At 41.7% G+C, this 14,365-nt stretch overlaps 1 protein-coding gene across 1 annotated transcript in view; it reads right to left on the minus strand.

Annotated features, from left to right (window-relative positions):
* Positions 1-14,365, minus strand: part of EDNRB (endothelin receptor type B) — a 45,471-nt gene that overhangs the window by 12,880 nt on the left and 18,226 nt on the right. The window contains exons 3-5 of the mRNA XM_089680458.1: positions 4,588-4,700; positions 1,131-1,335; positions 177-326 (exon numbers count right to left, since the gene is read on the minus strand). Coding sequence (XP_089536584.1) covers positions 177-326; positions 1,131-1,335; positions 4,588-4,700 — 468 coding nt within the window. The remainder of the gene's footprint in view (positions 1-176; positions 327-1,130; positions 1,336-4,587; positions 4,701-14,365) is intronic.

Consider the following 14,365-nt stretch of genomic DNA (forward strand, 5'->3'; position numbering starts at 1 on the left):
CTAGGTTTCCATAAAAATGCTGAAGCCTGAAACCCCCTGAAAAACTATTTTACAAATATGAGAATGCTCCAAACACACTTATAGAAGATCAAGCTCATGTGTGAACCTAGCCTAACTAGTCCCCACACTATCCAAACTTAAACAAAAAAAAAGTGAAAATTAATTGTTTTACTTACCTGTTTTAAGTGGTCATTCATTGAAATCCCCAATCCGCGTTTCTTCCATAATAACTGACAAGTCATGAGAGTGTAAAAAACTGCTGTCATAAGCAAAGGTAGGCAAAAATAGAAGCTGAAAAGCCAGGGGTCTTTGTACGTCTTGTAGTACTAAAATAGGAAAGGCATATTTCAGTAAAGTGGAATATATATGTACAATAAATGCTAACTATACAACACTGCTTATGTTAGAACACCTCCTGATAAAAGCATATCAGTATATTCTTTTATATCTTCCATAACACAAAGATCTATATGCAGGGCTGCTGTTAGAAACCACGAGCTCCATACAGCTTACACAGTTTACTATGCTTCAGTTATAAATGAACACAGTGAGTGATCAGTACTGATCACTCATTGTTTTCATTCAGGAAAGGAAGGGACTGGTTAATGTGACATATTTATCGGACCATTCCCCCACTCTCCATCCTGAAAGATCCTATTGTATGCTTGCAGCTGGAGAGGAAGGAGAGGAGGAAAGTCAGCACTGTGGGGGCCCAGGCAGCTGGGTGAATCAAATGAGCATAGGGAGGGTGATCGGCATGGTGGATGGCGGGGGGCAATTAATGGAACAGATCCCTTGTGTAGCTCTTTCTGCAGCAGCTAAAAACTAGCAGGAGGGAAAGGAAAAGTTTCCAGTTTTCAGATGCTGTAGAGAGAGCAATACAGAGGATTGATTCCAATAATTGCCCACCCCCCATCGTGGCGATCACCTTCCCTGCCCACATCTGATTCACCCAGCTGCCTGGGCCCCCTGCTGCTCTGGGCCTCGTACAGGAGGACTGGTGGTACCCCCTTATTCACAGCTCTGTCTATATGTACTAGACTCTATATTCTTGTTTATATTCTTATTATTCATATATTATTGTTTAGATATATAATGTATAAATTTAGATGTAATAAAACTCAGCTTACCTGCATGAATGATGATTTTTGTTCTGGAAGGAGCATACAGGTTTCTATGTTATGTCCTTTGTAGTTGAATTTGATAATATCAAAGCCTATGGCCTCAGGCAATGCCAGCACAACTGATAAAACCCAGATCAATGCAATTTCCAGCAGAGTAAATTTGGATGTTCCACTTCTGCTAATACGATTGCAGGATACCGCAGCTCTATATCTACATGGACAGAAAATACTGAGTAGTAAGAAAACCAGTACACGAACATATCACATCCCCACTGATTACCCTTCTTACCTTATTTAATTTTATCTCTTTAATTGGTTCTAAAAGGCTGGACATTTTTACCTTAGTAAACCCAAAGTGGTATTAAACCCAAAAGCAAACATGTATTATATTACAGCTTACCAGTTCTTAGATGTGATGGCTGCATTCATTATCCTCTTTAGGCTTTCTTACTTATATTTTGTAGTGATCTGGCAATAAAGTCTGTTGTTTTTCAAAAGAACAAGCTCTCCAGCAGATATATCAGTCACAGGAATGGGACAAACCATTTACCACTGACAGGGGTGCGTATAACGGTCAGCTTTTAAGTGAAAGGACAGAGCAAAATTGTATGATGCTTTAAAGGCAGTTAATGTTAATACCTGTTTAAAACTCAAAAAGGTTATTACAAAAAGAATAAAACACCGTACATATAATTACATCATAATAGCTTGGCCTATGCAACAGACATAAAGCCACTATGAAACATATGAACTTAATAATGCATACGATAACCCTGACACGTTTCAATTCTTGATGCAAATCTTCATCGGGGGGGGATTAAGGTGGTTCTATTGGACCAAAATTATAAAATTGTGGATACATATTTTTGGTTACCTATTTTTTATGCATTATTAAGTTCATTTGTTTCATGGTTGTTCTATGTCTGTTGTATGGACCAAGCTTTTAATATGTAATTCTGTACGGTGGGTTACTGGCCAGATCACCAGCTGAAAAAAGAGGGGAAAAAGCCTAATAATGGAAAACTAATGCAACCACCACACCTAATGATTGATAAGCTGCAATAAAGTATGTTTTTGATTTTGGGTTTAATACCACTTTAATGCATTCCTGCATTAGGCTAAAAAAATATCCCTTTATCACTGTACTTGTATTGCCCCCTCACTATTCTGTATACTTACAAGAGTCCTATCTTAATCCAGTGCTGTGCCTGTCTGCAGCGGCTCTCTCCTCTGTCTGCTCACAGAGGCAGCAACTGGAGCAATTGACTTGTCAGTCTGCTGTCAGACCTATCCTGTGAGCAGAGAACAGGGGGCAGGGCTGTGCCACACTGAGTGTGTCAATAGAAACACACAGCCCAGCTCGGAATCAAGGGGCCTTCTATGGTGGTACCCCGAGCAGAGAAGGAGCAGAGAGTGACGGCGGGGGACCCAAGAAGCCGAGCTTTGGAGCTGCTCTGTGCAATACCATTGTACAGAGCAAGTAAGTGTAACATTTTAATTATTTTAACAAAAAATAAGCTTTACAATCACTTTAAGATAACTATACATTTGGTCAGGATAATACTAAATCTGGCCGTACACATTGCAGTCTGATTTAAAATCGTATGCGCAATTTATTTTGGTCATGCACCTTGCAATCTGATTCATCAATCTTCATTAGTACAAGAGCGTACCTGACAACAAATTGGGTGGATTGTTTAGCCAGAGATTCTGCTACATACACTGCTCAAAAAAATTAAAGGAACACTTTGAATACACATCAGCTCTCAATGGGGAAAAATCTCATGCTGGATATCTATACTGATATGGACTGGGTAATGTGTTAGGAATGTAAGGATGCCCCATCATTTGATGTAAATGAAAATTATCAACCTACAAAGGACTGAATTCAAAGACACCCCGAAAATCAAAGTGAAACAATGTTGCAGCAGGCTAGCCCATTTTGCTGAAATATCATTGTAGAAACTCAAAATGGTACTCAGAAGTTTGTATGGCCCCCACATGCTTGTATGCATGCCTGACAACATCGGGGCATGCTCCTAATGAGATGACAGATGGTGCCCTGGGGTATTTCCTCCCAGATCTGGATCATGGCATCACTGAGCTCCTGGACAGTCTGAGGTGCAACCTGATGACATTACAGGGACCAAAACATGATATCCTAGAGGTGTTCTATTGAATTTAGGTCAGGCGTGCGTGGGTGTCACTCAGTGGTATCAATTCCTTCATCCTCCAGGAACTGCCTGCATACTCTGTCCACATGAGGCTGGGCATTGTCGTGCACCAGGAGAAACCCAGGACCCACTGTACCAGTGTAGGGTCTGACAATGGGTCCAAGAATTTCATCCCGATACCTAATGTCAGTCAGGGTGCCATTCTCTAGCATGTAGAGGTCTGTGGTCTGTGCATCCCCCCCTGGATATGCCTCCCCAGACCATCACTAACCCACCACCAAAACGATCATGCTGAATGATGTTACAGGCTGCATAACATTCTCCACGGCTTCTCCAGATCCTTTCACGTCTGTCACATGTGCTCAGGGTGAACTTGCTCTCATCTGTGAAAAGCACAGGGCGCCAGTGACAGATTGGTGTTCAGGGGCAAATGCCAATTGAGCTCTATGGTGCCAGGCAGTGAGCACAGGGCACACTAGAGGACGTCTGGCCCTCAGGCCACCCTCATGAAGTCTGTTTCTGATTATTTGGTCAGAGACACTCACACCAGTGGCCTGCTGAATGCAGCATATACTTGTTGAAAATCTCTGTATGCTATACTAAGCCCTTCTGATAGTGAGATATGCATAATTTGAACCATTAGGGCAGCCTTATTTGACTTGATATCACCCATCTACTGCAAGCAATGCTAAAATTGGTCACATCCTTGCAAATATTGGGCTGTGTATGACCAGTTTTTACTGCGCTCTTTCTTTAAAACACTCATAATGCTCCAGTGTCTTAATTGACACAACCCTTAGCAACCAAGCCCTAGCCTGACTTAGTATAGAATGGATTCTGATTGTTTTTTATTGGTTGCTATATTTAAAAATCTGCACAACTGTATCATTCTATAGACTAAAAACAACCTACCCCTTCTTGTCTTCCTAATCTACATTAACTCTTCTACCCCAGCAGCTTTCTTACTTTCATAGCGGTAGCCTGCTCCAGAGTTTTCATCTTTTTTGCAGAAATTAATTTTAGCACCAGCCATGCATTGACTTAAAGGGGGCTATATCATGAAAATTAGATCCTCTGTATACTACCTCATTGGCGCCTATGTGGACTTATTGTACAGGAGTTGCTGATATTGTTAGGCTTTAGGAGTAATTTTAGCTCATACAGAACAATTTATAGTAGTACATCTAACATTACATAATCTCCACTGAGCCTATGTAAGGACAGCTTAAAACAAAAAAAAATGTTCTTAATTAAAATAGTAAACGATGTATAATGAAAAGAAAATTTACCTATCAATAATTAGCGCACACAAGCTCAGGACTGTGATTCCCACTGAAGACTTCTGCAGAAATGGGACAAGTTTGCAGATTTCGACACCGAATGGCCAGGTCTGAGTAATAAGCTGTAAAAGGAAGGTAATTTAAATAGAAGTTAATTACAAGCAATGACTGAATCATAGGTGTATACATTTAACATTTTAGATCTTATATGTTTGACTCGTGAATGTACACAGGTTTTGAATATTTAAATATATGATGGGGCTTTTTATTTTAACCTCTCCTCCATTTCTCCTAATACTTGATTAGCATTAAGTAGGTTTTTTTTGTTGACCAGGACTGGAGCCATATTGCATTGATACACTCAATATAGACATCTACATACTGTATGTTTATCTAAAATTGAAACGCTAGCACTATTTTCAGTTCCTGGCAATAATGATGGGTTTCCCTGTGTTGCTTTGTATGCCACCCTTCTTCCCATATGCCTGGTCTCTACCATAGCCAACCAGGTGGCATTATATGTATCCCAACATTTATATAAATGACTGGAGTGGCACAGAAGTTGCCAGTTTCAGAATCAAGTATGCTCATAACTTCCTCACTGAGCTAGTTATTTCTGTGTTGCTGTGTGTTGTAATAATAGTTTAATGTGGGCTGCTCTCTCTCAGTGCCATAATATCACCATTATTATTTAACATCACAGTCCCAGATCCCATTCATAATTAATATATACACAGCAGTAGTAGAGTTAGGGTCAGTCAGTGCCTTAGAGTCAGGGATAGATAACAAAACTGAAGGTTTAGGGACAAAGTTAGGTTGGATTCAGGGTCTGTTCTTTGTGTGATACAACCTGAAGCTGAGCAACAAATACAAACCACATTATGGGCTCAATCAACAAAGCCTTTAGGCTTATTCATACTAGTGAATGGGACCATGTGGGAACCCCCAGCTGGATTAGCTGCAGGAGACAGCCCCATCGAAAGCAATAGGAAAATGACAGCTCCTGCAGATAATCACAGCCTCTTGCATGTAATCTTTCATGGAGAGATTACCAGCGAGTGATTGGTCCTGGATGAAGACAGTGTTCAGGGCAGATCTCTCACAGGTAATTGCTCCATGAGAAATTACATGTGAGCAGCTATAATTTGCTGCTGAAGATTTCAGCCTCCCATTGCTTTCAGTGGGGCTGCTTCCCACATTTAATTGTTGGGAACCACTGCTGGGGTTCCCACATGTAATCGCACATGGCACCATGTGCAAGTATGAATGGGGCCTTTCGCATGTGACTGTAATTTTAAATCTCATTGGACCCAACTTAAAATAACTCACTTTTTAAAAAACAAAAATCCCTATCCTGGTTTATTAGTGAATTTCCTTTATGTATATTCTCTAAAAGTTTTTTAACTGCAAGCTGTCTATTTAATATATATATATATATATATTTTTTTTTTTATTTATTCTTTTTTTTAATTGTATTTTGGCTATTAGATCTTTGTGCCAAGAAACAAAAATTAGACATTGAAATTACCTTCAGCACTGTATGGTTTGTATTGTGACTTTCAAACTGATATTTGCCTAGTCCACATGAAAGCTGCACTACATACAGGGGTGTATTTAGGTTGTGTGCTGCCCTAGGCAACACAAAAATCGCCCCCCCCTGCAGAAAGAACCTGACATTGACCAACAACACCCCTGCCTCCCACCCGAGAGAGCCTTCCACTACCACTGCCAGCCAGCCAAAATCCCCCACAGTGAGAGAGAGACACCTTCACAATCCGGACATCCAAGGAAACGAGAGTTGACTGTGCATACACTGTCATGAAACCCGCAGCCTCTCTCAGAACCTACCAGGTCCCGATGCCGGGAGTGTCCCTTCTTCTGTCCCTTCTTCTGAGGGGAAGTGTTGCCCCCCTGAAAAATGCCGCCCTAGGCAAATACCTTGTTTGCCTTGTGGTAAATACACCCCTGACTACTTATAGCGTACAACATTTTGAGATTATATGGGAGATTTACTAGGACTGGAGCACTTGGAATCTGATGCAGCTGTGCATGGTAGCCAATCAGCTTCTAACTTCATCTTCTTCAATTAAGCTTTGACAATAAAACCTGGAAGCTGATTGATTTCTGTGCAGAGCCACACCAGATTTTGCACTCCAGGTTTTTGAAATCTCTCCCTATGTGTGCTTATTACAACACAACAGATGATGATCACAGACAGAAATAGCTCTCAGAGTCACAGCTCTCTATTTTAAGGCACGGGCAGTCTCCATAAAATCAGGGGCGGACTGACCATTTGGAAACTCGGGCACTGCCCGAGGGCCCTGGTCAGTAGGGGGCCCCATGAGATGTCCCTGGTACCTTTTTCATAGGCTATTTTGAGTTTGGGCAAGGACACAGGGGCCCCATGATCCCCTATTGCCCGGGGGCCCCATGAGTTGTCAGTCCGCCCCTGCATAAAATCAATACAAAAAATGTGAGTTGAAATGTATTTACATTGTTTTAATAGACCTAAATGCCAGTTCAGCATAAGGACAAACAGATGTCCCATCATCCCATCATGTATTCTTCTCTTTAATGAATATGTCTATAGCCACACTTACTGGTCCTCTGTCAATGCAAGAATATTAGTCAAGTATGGTGGACTATAAACAATCCAATTGGCATGTGTATATTTTAGGTCTGCACTTATTGATCTGAGAGGTGATTGACTACAGTGAACTATAGATAGCAACTAGAAAAAGAGTTTCATGAATTTGAGATACATTTGGGATGTAGTTTGGTTCATATTAATGTATATCTAAACCCAAGAACAAAATGCAATATATTGCAGGTTTCCAGTCTATCTCTGTGGTGGCTGAAATTTATATACATTTTTCAGGCTTCTTTCTTTAGTTTCAACTGGTGATCCTGCCAAAAACACACTTCCTGCTCTGGGGAGACAGTCTTCAAGTGTATAAGCACGACTTTAATGTCACATTCAGTGTAAACCAGAGCTTAGGGTTTGCATATAATTTAACTTGTATGAAGGAATAAAATCAAACTATGAAGCACACACAAAGCAACAATAAATGCAGGTAAACACTGCTCCAACTACAATCCAACTCAAAAATAAACAATGCAGTCATGAACATCACTTAGTTGGATATTTTAAACTTGTAGATTGGAAACTTGGAGATTAGCAAAATGGTGGTGATGTTAACTAGAGAGCAATATCAATGTTGAGGTTTTTACATATGGGGAAAGAAATGCGTATATTGTCCCCCAAAACTGCAGAATACCTCTATGTTGAAAGTCCTATAACTCCAGTGTTCCACCACCACCCAAAAATCCACAAAACCGGGCGATCTGGTCCAAAGTCGCCCGATTGTGGCTGGAATTGATTCCTTGCTAGAACATTTAGGGGAGTGGGTAGACTATCACTTGCAACCATTAGTTTTGAGATTGCCCATCTACATATACACTCTACAATGAGGAACAGAAGTATTTGAACACCCTGCAATTTTGCAAGTTCTCCCACTTAGAAATCACGGAGGGGTCTGAAATTCACATTGTAAGTACATTCCCACTCTGAGAGACAGAATTAAAAAAAAAATTAAGGAAATCACGTTGTATGATTTTTAAAGAATTTATTTCTCTTGCACTGCTGAACATAAGTACATAAATACAGGGATTTTGGCCCACTCTTCCACACAGATCTCCTCAAGATCTGTCAGGTTTCGGGGCTGTCGCTGAGCAACACGGAGTTTCAGCTCCCTCCAAAGATGTTCTATTGATTTAGGTCTGGAGACTGGCTAGGCCACTCCAGAACCTTGATATGCTTCTTACGGAGCCACTCCTTGGTTATTCTGGCTTTGTGCTTCGGGTTGTTGTCATGTTGGAAGACCCAGCCACGACCCATCTTCAATGCTCTGACTGAGGGAAGGAGGTTGTTGCTCAAATTCTCACAATAAATGGCCCCATTCATCCTCTCCTTAATACAGTGCAGTCATCCTGTCCCCTTTGCAGAAAAGCACCCCCAAAGCATGATGTTACCACCCCCATGCTTCACAGTAGGGATGGTGTTCTTGGGATGCAACTCATCCTTCTTTTTCCTCCAAACACGACGAGTGAAGTTTAGACCAAAAAGTTCTACTTTGGTCTCATCTGACCACATTCTCCCATGCCTCCTCTGGATCATCCAGATGGTTATTGGCAAACTTCAGACGAGCCTGGACATGTGATGACTTGAGCAGGGGAACCTTCCGTGCAATGCATGATTTGAAACCATGACAACGTAGTGTTCTACTGACAGTGACCTTTGAAACTGTGGTCCCAGCTCTCTTCATGTCATTGACCAGCTCCTCCCTTGTAGTTCTGGGCTGATTCCTCACCTTTCTTATCATCAGTGATACCCCACGAGATGAGATCTTGCATGGAGCCCCAGTCCGAGGGAGACTGACAGTCGTCTTTAGCCCCTTTAGCCCCTTTAACAATTGGTCCAACAGTTGATCTATTTTCACCAAGCTGCTTGGCAATTGCCCCGGAGCCCTTTCCAGCCTTGTGGAGGTCCACAATTTTGTCTCTGGTGTCTTTTGACAGCTCTTGCCCGTGGTAGTAGTTGGCGTCTGACTGACTGTGGGGTGGACAGGTGTCTTTATGTCAGGGCAGGGCTGTGGAACGGACAGGTAGGCCTAGTGGCAGGGTAACGCACTGGCTGACGACAACCACCACCAACAGACTGAAGTCCCTCAGGGCGCGGAGTCTAAGTCCCAGGCTGCCCTTCACCAGGGCCCCTGATGGTGGGGATGGACTTGACGCAACCAAGGACCAGGTCGCGGCCCCCGAGACACCCCAGCTGCGGTAATGGCCGCCGCCAATGGCGTGTAGTTGGTGAGAATGACAATAGCGTAGTCAGACAAGCCGGGTCAATAACAACGGGACAAAACAGTACAGAACAGTAGACAGAGAATCACAGGTCACGGGCCGGGTTCAGCAACAGAAGGTCAGATCAAAGGGAAACGCAGAGAATGGTCTTAGTCACAAGCCGAGTCAGAATACCAGAAGAGTCACGAGCGTATACACAGAGCTGTAGCAAGACAAAGACACAAGACACAAGTGCAAAGAGCATGTGCGGATCACAGGCTTATATGTACTCAGCCACACCCCTCTGGGGGATGGACCTCAGAGACCTGAAGGCATAAAAGATTCCCATCATGCTCAGCAGAAATCCAAGATGGATGCTAGCACATGGAGTAACATAACCTCTGGGAAAAGGTAGGACCTTGACACTTTAAAGAGCTCAGACAGGTTCTACTAAGTTAGATTAATGAGTGGAGTAGAGGTGGACTTTTTAAAGGCACAGTAACAGGTCTTTGAGAGCCAGAAATCATGCGGTTTCTTAGGTGTTCAAATACTTATGTTCAGCAGTGCAAGACAAATAAATTCTTTAACCTCCCTGGCGGTATGATTATTTCAGATTTTTGGTGCTGAAAGCGGTACCATTATTTTGCATGGAAATACGTAGTTTTTTTATTGTAGGCTGTAATTTTTAGGAATAACTCACTGAAATCTGTCCGAACAAGAGTCTAGTAAACATCCCGGGTAGGATAAAATTTGAAACACAAAATCATAAATTATAATTTAATAAATAATCATAAAAAATAATAATAATATAATAATACATTTAATTCAATAATATAATCAAACCAAAAACACTGAAATTTGAAATATAGCGCCATAATAAGTTCGCACATTGCTGAGCAAAGTCGCAAAATCGTTTTCAGTGTCTGATGACAAATTTCCCCCACGAATCATTATCACTCAATTCTGCAAGTGGTTCTGATTTACTATCGCTGTTCTCTAGCCGGTCTAAACCGCTTTTGACCTAAAGGGACATTTTTTGGATGCCATAGACGTTTCTCAGTTTCCAGGCAGAAAGAACAGACAAAATGCAGGCAGGGCAATGTTTTACTATGTAAAATGTAAAAAAAAAAAAATGACATTATTTAAAATTTTTAAATTTCCCGCCGGCGGCGGCGCCCGTACGTCCCGACGTCACAGGGACAGGACACAGAAGCCGGATGCCGGCATCGGCCGAAGGAGATGGCCGGGGACGCTGCAGGGGACACATCGTGGGAGCGCAGGGTAAGATAAGTGAAGAACAAATGCCGGAGCAGTGCCGCATGGTATTCCCGAGTGTAGCTCGGGGTTACCGCTCTTGGTACTGAAATGTTACCCCGAGCTACACTCGGGAATACCGCCAAGGAGGTTAAAAATCATACAATGTGATTTCCTGAAATTTTTTTTTAAATTCTGTCTCTCAGAGTGGGAATGCACCTACAATGTGAATTTCAGACCCCTCCATGATTTCTAAGTGGGAGAACTTGCAAAATCGCAGGGTATTCAAATATTTCTGTTCCTCACTGTATGTTATGGACATCCAATTACTTATGGGTTGCCCTGGATGTAAAGGCACTGTACTCCTCAATTCCCCACAGCGTTGGATTGTAGGCTGTTCAACACCATCTGAGTAAATACATTTCCTATTCACAGGAGTTAGAGGAATTCATTCTCATGATTGTTGAATTTTTCTGTCCCATAATTATTTTCTTTTTGATGCTTGCTTCATTAATGAGATAATTGGTTACCAGGGGCAGACTGACAATTCATGGGGCCCCCGGGCAATAGGGGATCATGGGGCCCCTGTGTCCTTGCCCACATACAAAGCACACCCCAAAAAGTCTATAAAAAAGGTACCAGGGGCATTTCATGGGGCCCCCTACTGACCCCGGGCCCTCGGGCAGTGCCCGAGTGCTCAAATGGCAAGTCCCCCCCGTTGGTTACATATGTCATTAGGAGTGGTGTTAAACACTATATATTGTTTTGTCTTTGAACAAGTTATTTGTTATGAATAAGGCCAACAAGGATGAAATGCGTTAACAACTGTTGTACTGACATTGTGTCTATTGTGAAGACTCAATACATTTGAAGGTTTTAAAAGAGCATGTATGGAGTTGTCTTCCCTCATGACTGTGCTTGCAGCTGTGCAACTGCTCATTATGCACCTGTCAGCTCTGGAGGTGTCACGTACCTGGTAGAAGTCTGCAATGATGAAGTTGGCCTCTCTTGTATCTCCAGCCCAGGTCCCACTGAAGGTGGAACAAATGGTGCCGAGGGACAGGAGGAACACGAGTGCCTGCAAATGTTGATTATAGAACTTGCGGCTGGAGATGTAAACTATGCAGATCAGGCAGGGCATTCGATCAGGAACAGAGGAGATGCAGGAACGACCAGGTTAAAGGAGCACTCCACCGGAACTGCAAGATCTGGGTGCGTGGCTTGCCAGAACTTCTAACAAGTGTGGGGCTGGAACACACCATGACAGCTGGAGCCGATATGATAGACAGAGGGTCTGTAGAGCCGCATTCAAGCCAAAAGCGTAGTCAGGGGGGTCAGCAGCAAGCAGGCGATGAGGTACCAAAACATCAGACAGGAACGTGGTCAGAAATAAGCCAGTATCAGAAACCAATGACAAGCCAGGTCAGCAACAGATAACACACAGGATACAAGCAGGACACAAGGTAACAACTGAAGCCAAATCAGCACTGACAGAGAGTAAGACCCTCCCTTAATTAGCCTGTCTGGCACCAGAAACTGTGGGCACGCTCCTGTGTGCAAGCACTTGTGCATTCTTTTGCACATGCGTGAGCCTATGCTCATTTTTATTAGTAATTTGTCTGTGCTTATTCTATGTGTGGTGTGGTGCACATGTGCATTTCTATGTGCCAGTCGCCATACAGAGAGTCGCTTACAGGAGGATTTTCATACAGTATATCATTGGGTTGTAGTACCTTACCTCTATTTAATGAACCTCATCAAACTGCTTCTACTGATTCCTGATTATTATTCAATTTTGAAAACAGAGCGCAAACTCTTGGACAGCATATTTTAGGATTCATATATACATTATTTGTATTACACATAAAGGTTATTCTTAAAGGCATTACTCATTCATAATTAAATACTACCATTTTGATTTGGGGGTTGAAGGGACAAAATGTGGGAAATTTGGTCTTGACTCTCAATAGGTGAATATTATTAAGTTTGGGAACATACTTGACACTACTGACTGTGTAGCCTGTGGGTGGTACTACACTTCTCAATTACTCTGTGTTTTCACATTAACAACAGGGAATTGTTGACATGGGTCACTTGGTTTTCAGAAGAATACTGTTTGACAAGACAATACATCCTTTTTAGATTGAATTAGGTGAAAGACATCCCCACAGTGGGATGTGTGCGATGCTAATTTGTCTTGTCATGAATAGAGTTTTAGTCTCTGAGATATTTATATATATATGTCACTGTCAATGTATTATAGTGAGTGTATTAAATTGTTTACTTTTATAGTACTATAATTACAAAGTCAGTGTTTCAAAGTCACTGTGAGCTATAAAAGTAGTAGATAATGACAACATTACTCATGACTAAATGTAAACATTATTAGATTTTTCCTTTTTAGCCACCAGATTTTGCTTTTCATTGATATTATAAAGTCTTGTGAGCCCTTTACCATTGCAAGCTTATGCAGCCCATTCATTAATCAGTTTCTTCGCTCAACCAGTGGGTTGAACAAAAAAAAAAAATGATCCAAGGTGAATGAAGAAATCCTTTCTGCTGTGTCTTTATATTCTGACTTCGGGGAGATTTCCCTACCGTCTATAACCTGCAGCACTGATCAAGCAAGGAACATCCAACAGGGCGGCTGTACAAAACTTGATCAGTAGATCGACTTCTGTACAACCACAGATCCAATACATAGATAGAAAATTGCTGGATAGAAAATTCCCGCTGAACTGAATTTAGATCCATGTATGGCCGGTTGTAGTCTATTGGGTCATCAGGTCTTTGGACTACATAAAAATAAATATTTTGGTATTAACCATTATGCTATGTTCTATATAAAAAAGCATCATAACTGTTAGGACATCCTTTTTATAAATTGAACATGTGCTTTTATGAAGTAGATTTGTGTGCACACAGATGGTTATTTACAAAACCTCTTCTCTATTGAACTGTTTATATTATTAATGATTCATTGAGGCACTGACTATCTGTGCATGGCAGAGGTATTAAAACCAAATACAAAAAAAATACTATATTGCATTTTACCAATTCTTAAATGTGGCAGTTGTATTAGTTTTTCTTTCTAGTTTTTTTTAATTTCTCCTTTTGATCTGGCTAGTAAGTGTTAATTTTCAACTTTCTTTAACCACTTGCGGACCGCCCTGTAGGAGTTTTACTGCTATAGGGCAGCCGCTCTGTGCAAAATCACATATATATATACACGTGATCCTGAATTTCTGGGTAGGGGGCATGTGTGCACCATCCTACCCGTGCTGTCATTGACTCCTGTATGTGTCAATCACTGGGTCCCAGCCAGAGTTTCATGGCCAGGACTCGACGATTAGTGGAGAAGCTGACAGGAGAGAGATCTGTGAGTGTAAACAACACAGATCTCTCTCCTGTCAGTGGGGAAGTGCTGGTTTTTATCTCTTTGCAAAGCACATCCCCTAGTAAAACACTAAATAGTACACAGTTTAATCACTCCCTAACACACAGTTAACTTTTTACTGATCACTGTCTTAGCATCCCTGGAGATATCAGTGGCAGTTAGTCAGTTCCCACCTAGTGTCATTTAGTGTCAGAATGCCCTCTTTACTATTGATGTCTGCTATAAGTCACTGATCACCGCCATTACTAGTATAACGAATAAATAAATAAAAATTCCAGTATATATACCACCTTT

This window comes from Staurois parvus, unplaced genomic scaffold, assembly GCF_062004578.1.
Source record: "Staurois parvus isolate SC_StPar_1 unplaced genomic scaffold, SC_StPar_1.0 ptg000243l, whole genome shotgun sequence".
In the NCBI taxonomy this organism is placed as follows: domain Eukaryota; kingdom Metazoa; phylum Chordata; class Amphibia; order Anura; family Ranidae; genus Staurois; species Staurois parvus.